At 35.1% G+C, this 13,000-nt stretch overlaps 1 protein-coding gene across 1 annotated transcript in view; it reads right to left on the bottom strand.

The window, feature by feature from the left end:
* Positions 1-3,167: 3,167 nt before the first annotated feature.
* TFAP2D (transcription factor AP-2 delta) overlaps positions 3,168-13,000 on the bottom strand; it is a 54,399-nt gene continuing 44,566 nt past the window's right edge. The window contains exon 8 of the mRNA XM_039852975.1: positions 3,168-3,668. Within this exon, the coding sequence (XP_039708909.1) occupies positions 3,449-3,668 (220 nt within the window). The 3' untranslated portion in view covers positions 3,168-3,448. The remainder of the gene's footprint in view (positions 3,669-13,000) is intronic.

The raw sequence follows: 13,000 nt of genomic DNA on the forward strand, positions 1-13,000 counted from the left end.
TATACATTTAAAAAATTGCACTGGCCTAAAATGCCTCCAAAAAAGGCATAAAAGGAAGAAAATACCAGGAAATAAAATTATATTGTTTTACATATTATTAACTTGAATAATTTATCGACATATGTACCTGAAAAGCACAAGATGACAAGTCAAATTCTTATCACTGTCACACTAGGGTCAGGATGCTCATAGCTGCTAAAGGGTCATGTTATGTCCTGGACACTAGAGTATACCCTCAAAAAAGGGACAAGAAAAAGAAATTGCAAAGCTGGAAAGAATTATTGCTAATTTTAAAGCATATGAAAAAAAAATGGAAGAACAGATGAGGCACATTCCCAGTGATCTAATCTTTCCAAAGAGGGGAAAAATAGAGTAATTCAGATTTTTCATTTATTTTTCTAGAACCACCAAACTTAAGTCAAATGGTAATTCTAATGAAATAGCCAAGGATGTGGCATTTAAATTATTTATTGAAACAGCCTTAAAACAAACATTTCTTTTTGTAGGAATTTACCTAATCTTTCACAAGTTTAAATATAAAAATTTTACATTAATTGTCACTATTAACTTTGGGTAAGTATGAGAGATTTGGATAATTTTTCTGGGCAAGTAATAGTTCATCTGAAAAGCTTTTTCAGATGAAATTTCTTTATTCCTTATTATAACACTGAAAATCATGTAGATTTTTGTGAGCTACCTTCCTTTGCTATAAACTATGATACTAATAATGATTATAACTTCTCAGTTGTTGAAATTCTGATATCTATCTAATTTTCTTTATTGTTCTATATTAACTATATCTCCTTGCAACTAATGTGACATAATGGAAATATTTCCTTATCGAATAAAAAGAATTAGCTATGATTTACCATGGGTGAAACAAGCCAGGTTTAAAGACTGAGTATTAAAAAAAATAAAAGGTAAAAGGTCCTTTGGCCCATTTTGGACAAAGAACACACACACATTCATTTACTCATTTATTTAAAAAGTGTTGAGTACCTATTATATACAAGGCAAAAGCTGGTATATTAACAATGTCTATTAGCATATGATAATAAATGACTCTAAACATGACCAGTCCATCAATTCATTTATGTCCTAATGCCTGGTTAAGTTAAATGATGGGTGCTGTCCATTTAAGGCTCTTAAGACACCCAAAATCCTGGTAAATTAAATGCACTGTAATTATAGTTATACTTTCGTTTCTTAGGCTAATAAATAATAACACCCCATTGAGGTGGTAAGAACCTCAAGTAGTCACAGCTATGGCTGAAGAAGTAAGCTGGTTATAAGCCAGATCTAATTTTTCACCTGATTATTGGTGAACATTTGACATGGTGTATAACTACATTAAGTATCTAGCAGATATGCATATCAAAATGCCATATTAAGTACATATGTATTGTTAATAATAAAAGGAATGAAAGAAAGTTAATGTGAAAATTTCATTAAAGGAAATAGTGGCCCAAATTGTCTGTATTTAGCTTTCCTACCACTTATGAAGCTAAAATAGTCATCATTTTCCACATGTATATTTTACAATATGAAAAATTTAATGTCAAATGGAATACTTTATTTTATGATGAAATCTAGAACTGCAGCAGAATCTCAGCTTTATTTTATTAAAAAAGTTAAAGCCTTGGATAATGCTAAAATTTTTTAAATGGGTCTATGTAAACACATAAAGTCACAATTCATTTATTGATTTTAGGCTCTTCTATGTAGTTACAAAATCCCTTTATTATAGAATTACTTAGTAATGTTAATTGAATTTATTCTAGAAAATTTAGTTTCTTATTTGTTATGATTCCTCTTTTCTGTACAAGACTGAAGATAAAGGTCAAATAATTTTAAGAATTATTGTTAAGTAAAAATATTGTGATCTCTACATGAAAAATCTTGAGCAATTTCATCTCAATTAAAAATAATACTAATATTCCCCATGGGATTATAATATGGCAGGGACTTTTTGAAAGCAATTGAAATATGTTAACAATATTTTTATGTTAAACTTAGTGTTGGGAGTCTACACATTATTAATTTTTTAATAGATGATTGCTTATGTCTTTATTTGCTTAGAAGTTTGAAAATTGCTAATGGTGGAAAGGTTAGAACAATGAGGTACCAATCAGATTTCTTGACAGTTTCAGGTTGAAATGAACAAAATTTTCATTCGGTTAGCCCCTGGCCTTTGCAGCCAGGTACGTCTTGTTTTTGGTATCTTAATTAAAGGACAACAAAGCTACAAGAACAAGCTATGAAAAAAAGGAAGCATCATAAAAGCAAAAGTCTTCTCTGATCATTCTGTTTTTGTTTTCTTTATTGAACACAGACCTGAATGTTTCTGTGCTTCTAAAGGTTTAAAACACAGGTATTAGGCAGGTAGAAGAAGCACAAAGGTAGAAAAAGAAGGGCTCTCATTTCAATCATACAATCATTGGCCACCAGTGCTTCAAGGGGCCTCCACTAGTCCCCTGGGCTCTTCTCCTGTCTCTGAGGGCAGGGCTTCCTGGAAAGATCACTGCTCATATTTCCACTCTTTTCCAGGCAACACAAAACTACTGCTTTCCTTCTGGAGCCCAAGAGCGGCAAAGCTACCTTTTCCTATACCCATCCAGCCTTGATACACTACATGTAGTCTGTTTCCTTGAAGTGTTAGGTTGGGCACGTGAGGAGAATGGATAGAAGAGTTCATCTCTTATCTCTTCAATATTATGCTGAGTCTCTTCTTATCTATCAGGGAAAAATTAAAAAGTACTTAGGGTGGGATGGGAATAGTCATACATAGAGGGGACAGAGTTTTCTGTAATTTTTCAATACCACCAAGGGACTGGTAGTTAAATGAGCCAGGGGTGACAAACATTTTAGAATTTTTGTCAGTTCACAGGACAAAGATTCGTGACTACCCTTTTCAGTTCCCCAAGCATTTATTGATGGATCAATTGCCAGATTAGTCTATTTACTGGAAAGAGGCACTCTTTTGTTACAGGGAATTAAGTCAAGAAAGACTGGAATTGTAAGCACTGGTGATGGATTTCAGTTGGGTAATGCTTTCTGATCCCTAACTACATAACTGGATAAGAAAGTGCATCAGTCAGATGTGAAAAAGCATGTGCTACCTCTCCAAAGTCCAGAAGTGCTTAAAAACTGTGATGTATATAATTCAGAACAATAAATTACGTGCACAAAAGGAGTTTATCATAACATAAAATTAAAAAGTGACAATTTCATCACACGGTTACACTGCTGTTTTTTTTTTCTCTTTTTTTGTGGTTTTGTCCTTTTTTGTTTCATTTTTCATTTCCATTTTTGTTTTTTTTTTTTTTTTATGGAGGGTCAGGGAAGGGTAGAGATTTGGTCCACTGAAGATTAATAACCCTCAATGATATATATATTAGAAAAAATATCAGCAGCAAGACTCTCTGGAAATAGATTCTGTTTGATGTAGCTAGTCTGTCTTTTCTGTTTTGCCCTCTTTCACGGCAGCCTCTGAAGTTTTCCGCAGGGGGGCTTTCTCCGAATTGGCATGTCCTTGGCCAGAATCTGCCGCTCCGCCATTTTTGTGGGTAGTGTGTTTTTCCAAGTAGTTTAGCATCTCACTGAGGACCGTTTGGAAAGTGCTTAGGGCTGCACATATTGCTGGAGTCCCAAAACCATGAGTGATCAAACTGAAAATAAGAAGTGGTAGGGGAAAGAGATGAACAACTTATAGTATGATATAGGACAACAAACCCCCCAATTAATCCAGAACATTCAATTCGACAGGCATTTATTATGTTCCTAAGTGGTGCCACGCATTGCAGAAGATAGAACACAAGTCAGACTATTGCTTTGACCATAAGAAATTTAGGATGCATTTGGAAGACTTGTCATTGACAGACTTAGTATGCACTCAATATTAGCAAGTCTGTGTGTTTAACTCATGACTTGACTCTGATTCTCTATCTCAGTAAGAAAGTCAGAAAATACAACTTTCTATGTGTGGGAATCATCTCATTTTTAAGAATGGTATCCATGCTTGTATGGGCATAGATTATATAAGAAGAAATAGAAATTGGCTGAAAGATGGCTAACTGTTTTTCTGACTTCATCTTCTCTTCCTAATAGTAATAAAGATGGCTATGGCCATCCAGCTGGAGACCACATTTCCAATCTTCTGTTGCAGCTAGGTTTGAACATGGGACTAACCCTCCCACAGCAGATAGAATATGATGGGAAGTGTTATATGTATGTGAGTCCCACCTGCTTAAAGGGAAATTGAGTGCCCTTTGTTTTTTCTCAAAATTATCATGCAGCTATGCAGATGAGGATAATCACCTTGGCAGTGGGGACAGAACAAGATGGAAGGAACTCACTCACCTCTAGTCTCATAAATGAGAGAAAAATAAAATTCTATTTTATGTAAACCGCTCTGTTTAGATTTTAGCCTATAACTAATTAACTAATAACAAAGGTAGGGGGCGTTGTGGCAACCTCAGCATAGGTAGCCCTTCCAACCATGACAAATGTCCAAATACATAATTGCGGATTCACTCTTGTGAATAGAAGCCATCCAGGTTGTTCATTTGGTCAACTGTTTCTGAAGTTACACTCTGCCAGGTTGCTCTCTATAATTCATACTTGTAATAATATAGAAAAACATGCTTGACACATATTATACATATGTTATAATATACACACATGGTATGTAAGTGTGTGTATATATATATGTATATAGTACATTCAAAAAATGAAACTATTAATTGCTTATAAGTTCTAAGTTGTTATAATTGTTATGACATTAGCAGTTTTTAAATCAGATAGAACTATGCTCTATAATATGGCAACTAGCTAGTTACCCCTCTTAAGGTATGTAATCTTTAGGAACAAAAACAATGACATTTTTAAAAAATGCAAATGAGAGATTTGGGGTCTAAGGCAGCCCACTAATATGCCTCAGTGGTGATAATAATAGGATTAACCACTTGAAATTTTTGTTTATAGTAATCCATGCAAAGAGCTCAAAATAATGCCAGACCCATGATAAGTGTTCAAAAAATATTAGATATTGTTGGCTGTGGAGTTTTTATGGTGATGATAAAATTTACTGCATGTTCCTCAGTATACTCCACAGGTTGCTAGTGTCTTTCATCTGATATTTACAAAGCTTGCCTAGGTCATAACATACATTAAAAGGAAAAAGGCTTCAGTCTTCAATTATTTAGCAAACAAGAATGGTAAGTTCTTGGGCAACTGCGTACACCAAAAATTTGTAATATAAGACATCCTCATAGTTAAAGCACATGTGTATCTTTGCTTCAGTGTCTTGCAATGCTGAGCGGGAATACTGACTTCAGCTCCATATCTACAATGAGATAACTACAGAGGAATCATATACTTTATGATCTATCAGGGAGTCTGGACAACAAATGGAATCGATTAGAGTGGTAGAAGAATTAATCATGGCTGCACCTACAAAAAGAACTGAGTGAAGCCATCTGCTGATATCCAGATACTTGGCTTTAGGTCCATACTGCCTCTTTTCTCATATTTTATACCTGTTTAAGAATCCTTGTACCATTAGAAAAATTTTATTTTCCTTTTTTACTTCCACTTTCTCTTTGTAGTGACTGCCCTCTTCATCTATAACTGAGTATGCAGAATTTAGTTTCACTAGGTTAAACATTAACACTAATAACTGATATTTGAATTCTGACTATATGCCAGGTGTATTCCAAGTGCTTTATTCCGTATCACCTCATATATTCCTAGCATTAACACTAAGAAGTAGATATTATTATTTCCATTTTACAGATGGAGAAACTAATGCCCAAATAAGTTAAATAATCTGCCTGGGAAATCTGACATTTTGTATTGCCTTCACGATTATGTTTTTCTCAGGCTGAGGGTATGTTTTTCTCCTTTTCTTTAAGAAATCACTTTATGTTAGCAGTTTCAGCTTAGTTTTTCTAACTTTGTTCTTTAAGCAGACTTGTAGCCTAGAAGATAATTCTTCTTCTTAATTTTCTTGTCCAAGTTCAGCATTTTAAAACATCAAATACAAAGTGGACAGGTCTATATAAATGATTTGACTCTCCATGTCAAGAAGATTTGTTGCCATAATGAAAGATTCTTAAGATGATATCCCTTCTTGTCTGATGGCCTTTCCTGCTTCTAAAATATGTATGTGATCATTAGAAGGTTGTATTGTCATCTTTGCCCTAATTGAGAACCAGGTGTAACAAGTCTTCACATTGGCGCTGAGCTTAGACACTTTGTGATTTGGGAGGTCATTTAGCCTTGCAAGATGACAATGTTCTGACTAGAACATCTGCAAATTTTTTTGCAACTCTAAACTTCAATTCAGCAGTACTAATGCTTATGGTGCTCTTCTTAAAACCCAAGGCATGAACAGAAGGTTATAGATATCGAAGGACCACTGAGCTCAAAAGAGGAGTATAAAATTGATATTGGAATATGCAACATAAGAAAAGTTAACTACTTAAAGTGTTATCTTTCAACATGAAAAATATTACATATTTTTTTTTAGTTTCTTTAAGTTAACATTATCTGCATATCAAAAATAATATGTGATATACTGCATAGAATGATATTTAATGCAAGGGATAGCCTCTGTTCTAGCAGTTTTCAGTGACATTTATGAATCTAAATAATTAAAATAATCTAATATTATACAGGGATAGCACTGAAAAAAGTGTGAAATCCAAGGATGATTAAAAAGAACTTTTGGGAATGTCATGCTATTCTGTTAGCTCCAGCCACACCACAAAAATAGGTACATATCTCGCTCAGTGACATACAAAAAGTAGAAAAGGAATAATGTAGGACATACAGAAAAATTAAAGAAAAACTGAAATGATAAGGCTGACTTTCACTCCTAGAGAGAAAATAAAGTTATCTGTAAGGTAATATACTATAGTCAAATCTCCAAAATCTTGGATAATGAAAATCACTTTTGCCTTTAGAAAATACTATTTTCAACCATAAACTTAATATTTAAGTTATGCTTGGCATTTGCATATGTTTTCATCAGATTAACATCAGAGAGCATTTCACAAGCAAATATTACCTAGGTTAAATAGTAGCCATGATGGTTGAAAGTAGGTAGTCAAAATCTAGAAGTTCTTCTAAATTCAAATTTACCTAAAAGTTTATCCTCAACAAGACAAATGAAAAATACAACTAGGATTGTGCTAGATGTATTGTCCTCATGCCGCATTTTAAAAGTTTTGCTGAACTTTTTAAAGTTTGCTGAACTAAAGTAGAGAATTCAAATGTTCTATCAGATTATTTAACGCATTTGCATTCCCCAGGTCTACTTCCTTCACCCTTTGTAATTACATGTTCTATTACTTTATTTTTGGAAGACTTATTTCCATCCCCAAACCTATGATGGTCATTCTTATTTGTGCAACTCTGCTTATCCTCCCTCTTTTCAGCCAATCATTAAGTCCACTTACCCTTCAAAGTTCCTTGAATGATATTGAAAAAAAGATGTTAGTTTCCTGATCCCTTGATTAACATATTGAAAAAGATACACTACTTCAAAGGCTAGAAACTTGCCCAAGTGACAAGAGGACTTACTTAAATAGAATTCTGAGCACATAGGAGCAGCATTCCCTCCAAAAACATAAAAACTAGAACAGAGAGAAGACAATGGAAGAAAATAGGCAGGTGAGGATAAGATCTCAGTTATCAAAGTGAATATGAGGAGTGGGGCAATATAGGTGGCCTTAGAGGATATGTGATAATCAAAGTCTACTAGATTTTAGTGTAAGTGACAAATAAGATGCTATATACATCTCTAAAAATTTATGGTTTGGGATCTTACTATAAATTAGTAATCAAAATTATAGCCTAATCTTTAAAAAATACAAAGAGTGTTAAAACACACCACAAACCAAAAGCAAATAAGAAAACAAACAAAGCTGAGATGAGGCATTTTTATCATTTACCTACACTCTACCTGATTTCATCTGCTGCCAGCATTTGCATAATAGTCACCTCCAGGAGGCAGCAGCCTTGGGAAACAAAGGGTGGGGACACCAGTGTCTGGAATAATTGAGTTACAAATGCTAAAGTTTCCTCGATTTCATTTGGGAATCTCTGATGCCCGGGCTGGTAAGATTTAGTTTAAATTTACATTTCAAGAGTGACTAAGAGAAAAAATGCAAAGACAGGCCCAAGGTTTGGGGGAGATAGTGTTATTTTAGCATATGAAAGATTAAATGGCCATTAGGATACTTTGCTTTAAAAAAAAAAAGTATTGAATCTTTAAAACTGGCAACTGTATACTTAACGGAGTTGAGATTTTTCAAATATAGAAAACTCCTCTTTCAAGATCAAGAAAACACAGGCAAGAGTTTCTGAGGCACTGGAGTTGTTAGGTAATCTTTGAAATGTCATGGAAGATGAGAGAGGAAGTAGTGAGTTGGAATAGAGAAACATGCCTTAATAATCAAAGCAGAGGAAAGAGACAGATTTGAGAAACTCTAGGTTTTTAAATTATATTTAGTAAGCCCCTTAACAAATTTGTTGTAATGAGATATTTTTTTCAAATCAGGTTTATTGAGTTTGAATTTACATATGGTAATATTTACTCTTTTTAGGTATATAGTTCATTGAATGTTGACAAACACATATAGTTATGTAATCACCACTATTAGCCAAAAAGTATTCTTGCACTCCTTTTCAGTCAATTCACTCTCCCCATCCCCAGCTATAGGAAATAAGTGCTGTAATTTCTATACCTATAGTTTTTACTTTTCCCCTGAATGTCATCTAAACTAAAAGTCTGTAGACTTTTGTGACTGCCTGTTTTCACTTCATATAATAATTGTGAGATTCACCCACGTTGTCGTGTTTATCAATAGATTATTTCTTTTTATTGCTGGTAAGTATTCCATTGGATGAATTTATCATAATTTGTTCATGTAATGGCTTATTACAAATTTGAAATGTTAACATTTAAAAAATAGAGGTGATCACTGAACTGCTGCATGAGTTCAGGAAGGAACCCAATAATGTAACTGTTCTATTTCATTTTATAAAAGTGTTATTAGAGCAGTAACAATGCAATTTACTGTGGAATTTTAGCAGTGTACCTCATAAATTCTCCTAAAATACCATGTAATAAGTTGGGGGGAGGGGAAGTGAGTTAGATGACAGCAGAATAAAGTAGATTCACAGCTGATTGGACAATGCTACCCAACGTGTAGACTTAAGGGCAGTTGTCATCTTTGAACGACATCTCTAGTGGAGTGCTGCAAGACTCATTAATTCCACTCTGCTCAACATGTTAATTGACAATGTGGTTGAAGGCATCATGGATTTGTAACTTAATGGCTGGCATTAAAATAGAGAAGAAAATTCCTGCATTGGATAGCAAAACCAACGTTCAGAAATACCTTAATGTGGTAAAAAGCTTAGTTGGTGGGCCAAAATCAATGATGTGAAATTTAGGGGAGATTAAAGAAAACATATCCACTTGCAGTATACTGAGAAAGAGATCTGACTCAAGTGTAATTCTTAGGGAAACTTCTTACCGAATCAGTAACTCTAAACTGAAAAAGCAAGGGTTGGATTTGAGGTTTGGATCATAGCTGGTCAGGCTTAGAAGCTATATTTACCTTGAACTATTCTCTCTCTTTCTCTCTAACTAGATTCCGGCTCATTGATTTCGTTTTTCTATTACTAATTTCACACTGAAGTGCAGGAAGTTTCTGACAACTGACTGTGAGCAATATAATCACCTGCTGAGAAAATCTAGACTGCTATAGTTTACGTACCTGATGTTAGAGAAAATGTAACTTACATTTAACATTCACTCATCTTCTTAATTTTATTCATGGTTTTAAAACTTCTATTTTGCTAGACCTCCCATTTAGCATTCTCTAGAGTATCTTTCCGCAACATAAACCATCTCTTCAAACTGGCTGAGTTCAGGATGTAGCAATTGTTTGCTGGATCCAGAGGTGAAGCTTGACTTTTTGACTTTTCTCCTAAGTGTTAGGATATATTTACATTTCAGCAATTAAAGGAACACCACAGGGTAGAACAACCTTTTCTAGGGAGGGGTGCGTGTGTGTGTGTGCGTGTGTGTGTATGTGTGTAAACGTGCATGCATGCCTTGCTCCCATACCTGTGAACTTATACTATTTTTGTCTTTTTCTTAGGAGGTTTCCTAACCTCTTCTTGACCAATGAACTTGATCTGAATAAGTTCTACTGATATAAACCAACTTTTTTAAAGAAAAATATAGTGCAACAATTTAAATCGTATTCTCTATCAGTGGGGTTAAAAATGAAAAAATTAAGACTCAAATGAAAAAGGTAATAGAGGATGGGGGAGAAGAGACTGCTGTTTGACAGAGGATAAATTATAATCATTTATTCTTTTTCCCTGTGTGGTTTTGCTAAAAAGAAGTTAGTGACACCTCATCTTTAACTCAAACAGTGTTTACAATTATAAACTAGAGTCATGTGCCACATAATGCATATTTTGGTGAAGACGGACTGCATGGACAATGGTGGCACACCACAAAACCTAGGTGTGTAGTTGGCTACACCATCGAGGTTGGTGTAAGTGCGCTCTGTAATGGTCAAACAACGACATTGTGCGTTAGGATACATTTTTCAGAATGTATATCCCATTGTTAAGCAGAGCATGGCTGCCCTTGATTTTAATAACTATCAAGAAACTTCCATACTATAGACATTTCACAAACTTCTCTTCACACCTTGTGATCCTTGGTTAAGAGCCTTTTTTTTTCCCCTGGGGCCAAAGCCTTATATGTTTATCTTTAAAATCTCCAAAGCTTCAGTGTTTATTTGAAATAAAAGTTAATATAGTATTCTAAGTGAACATCTACCAGAGGAACAAGAGCTATTTTAATTTCCTTAATTTAAGTAAATATGTTTACATTTCACTAGCTTTGTTGTATGCTAGGGGAATGTTACAAAGCTGTTTCCATATTGCTCTAATTGTCCTTCAGAAATGCTTTTCATTACTTTAATTGATTTGTCTAAACTAATTTAAAATAAACCACTAGAGAAATTTTCTAAAACATAGCTTAAAGCAAACTCCTATAGAATCTTCCCCTATTTTCTTTCTATCTTGGCAAGAGTTGGGCTGGGTTTCAGCGCATTCTTTCCACCTACTAAGCAAACTCTGATTTAATATGTAGTCAAAAGAAAATGAAAGCCTCATTACTATATGCGGCTGAAGACTAGGTCACCCAGTTCTGTCTGCTAACCATGGATGGATTTTTGTAGCTTTCTGAGGTACAAAAAGCTGGAAGTAATACATACTCTTATGGTATAAACTAGAAGGCTGAAACCCAAGAGAAAATAGCCTGCTACCATCATCATTTAGGCAATTAGAGTAAAAGCAAATTTCACTTTGTCAAATATCAACTTTTCACCCAGAAAATATTCGACAGGCCAACTTCCTCCATCGCTTTTGGTGTGTACAAAGATTGAAATACTTTGGGGTATTAGTCCTATTATTTTGTTATGTTGCATCATTCCAGTGGGTGTTTGCTGTGTCATGTATCTTTGACTTCCTGAATAGCATAGAGATTCTGCAGACACCAACTTCAGTTCTGCATTTTGGCCTCCAGAAGGCATGCAGGTAGCAAGATTTAAAGAGAAGACAAGCCTCCTTATCTTCCTTCCTGGATTATTCAGCTACTGCAAGCTTAGATCCAAATGTAGCCTGAGGCTCAGTCTGTACTTCCCACTACAGTTTTGGGTGGTGGCCAGAAAAGTGCCTTCTTGCTCTCAAGAGAATAGTTGTGAGGGCAGTAGGCTGGGAAACAGACCTTGGAGATCACCAGCAAAGAATTCTGAGTCTTCTCTGCAAAATTTTAACTCTTTTCAGAGATATGAGGGTAAGACCCTTCATCTCTTCGAAGTGGCACAAACCCTGAATATAGGCTCTAGAGAGAGACTTCACCCTGAGGAGAGTAGCTGGGACTTATCCTCCCAGAACTTGATGGTGACTATCCTTAGTAGCTTAACTGACTGAGGAAATAGAGGAAAAGGGAAACAGGCTGATCATACTTATTTTCTACATAGCTTATATTATTCCATGGCCCCAAGTGCTTTTAAAATGGAGTTTAATTAAGGTGCATAATTAAGGCATATAGTTCTCTGGTGGCTAGAAATCATTGAAATTTACTCATTAGCAAGGCCTTGACAGCACTCACTTATGTTCTGTGGTTCCTTCAGCTGGTGGTTCTTGACACTAGATACATGTAAGAATTACCTGGGGAGCTTATTAAAAAAATACCAATGTGTGGGTCCCATCTCAGAGATCCTGATTTAATTGGTTTGGGACAGGTCTAAGTCATCAGTGTTTTTTAAACAGTTTAAATACAGCTGGGAGTTGTATGTGTTCCCTTGGGGTCAAGAAATAACTACCATGTCTGCTATCTTTCTTAGGAAAAAGAGAATAATGAATTTCTTCAGTATTTCTCCCAAGAACTTATGCAGAACCTTAGCTCCATGGGTTGTTAATATGTATTCCGAGGAGGTGGGGGGCGGGACACCAGTCTCTGTGATCGAATTTTAAAAACATGAGACTAAGTATTCCTTTCATTCAAAAATGGTTCTATTCAAAAGGTTCTGGGAGCCTCTGACACACTCATGTGCATTGGTGTATTTTTAGAGGAGGAGAATAGTCAGGGTTTCTTGATCCAAAAAACACTGATCATGAGACACTTTCATGGAGCATCTCATAGAACTTTGGAGAAATGTGTTTATTATTGCCCTGAATCGCTGCTAGATTGGGAGATGTGTTTCCTCTCCACCGCCCTAAGGTCACATTCCTCCTGCTCTTCTCGGCCACTTACTCGGAGGTTCCAAAGGGGAATGGGTCCTTGTGATTCCATTTTACTTCAATCAAGCTCACCAGAAAAGGTGGCTAAGGATACAGTCATTGCATACACATTAGAGGAGACCAAAGTCAAACATATCCAAGTCAAGTTTTTTGAGGGTAA

Source organism: Pteropus medius, unplaced genomic scaffold, assembly GCF_902729225.1.
Source record: "Pteropus medius unplaced genomic scaffold, Ma_sr-lr_union100, whole genome shotgun sequence".
NCBI classification, from domain to species: domain Eukaryota; kingdom Metazoa; phylum Chordata; class Mammalia; order Chiroptera; family Pteropodidae; genus Pteropus; species Pteropus medius.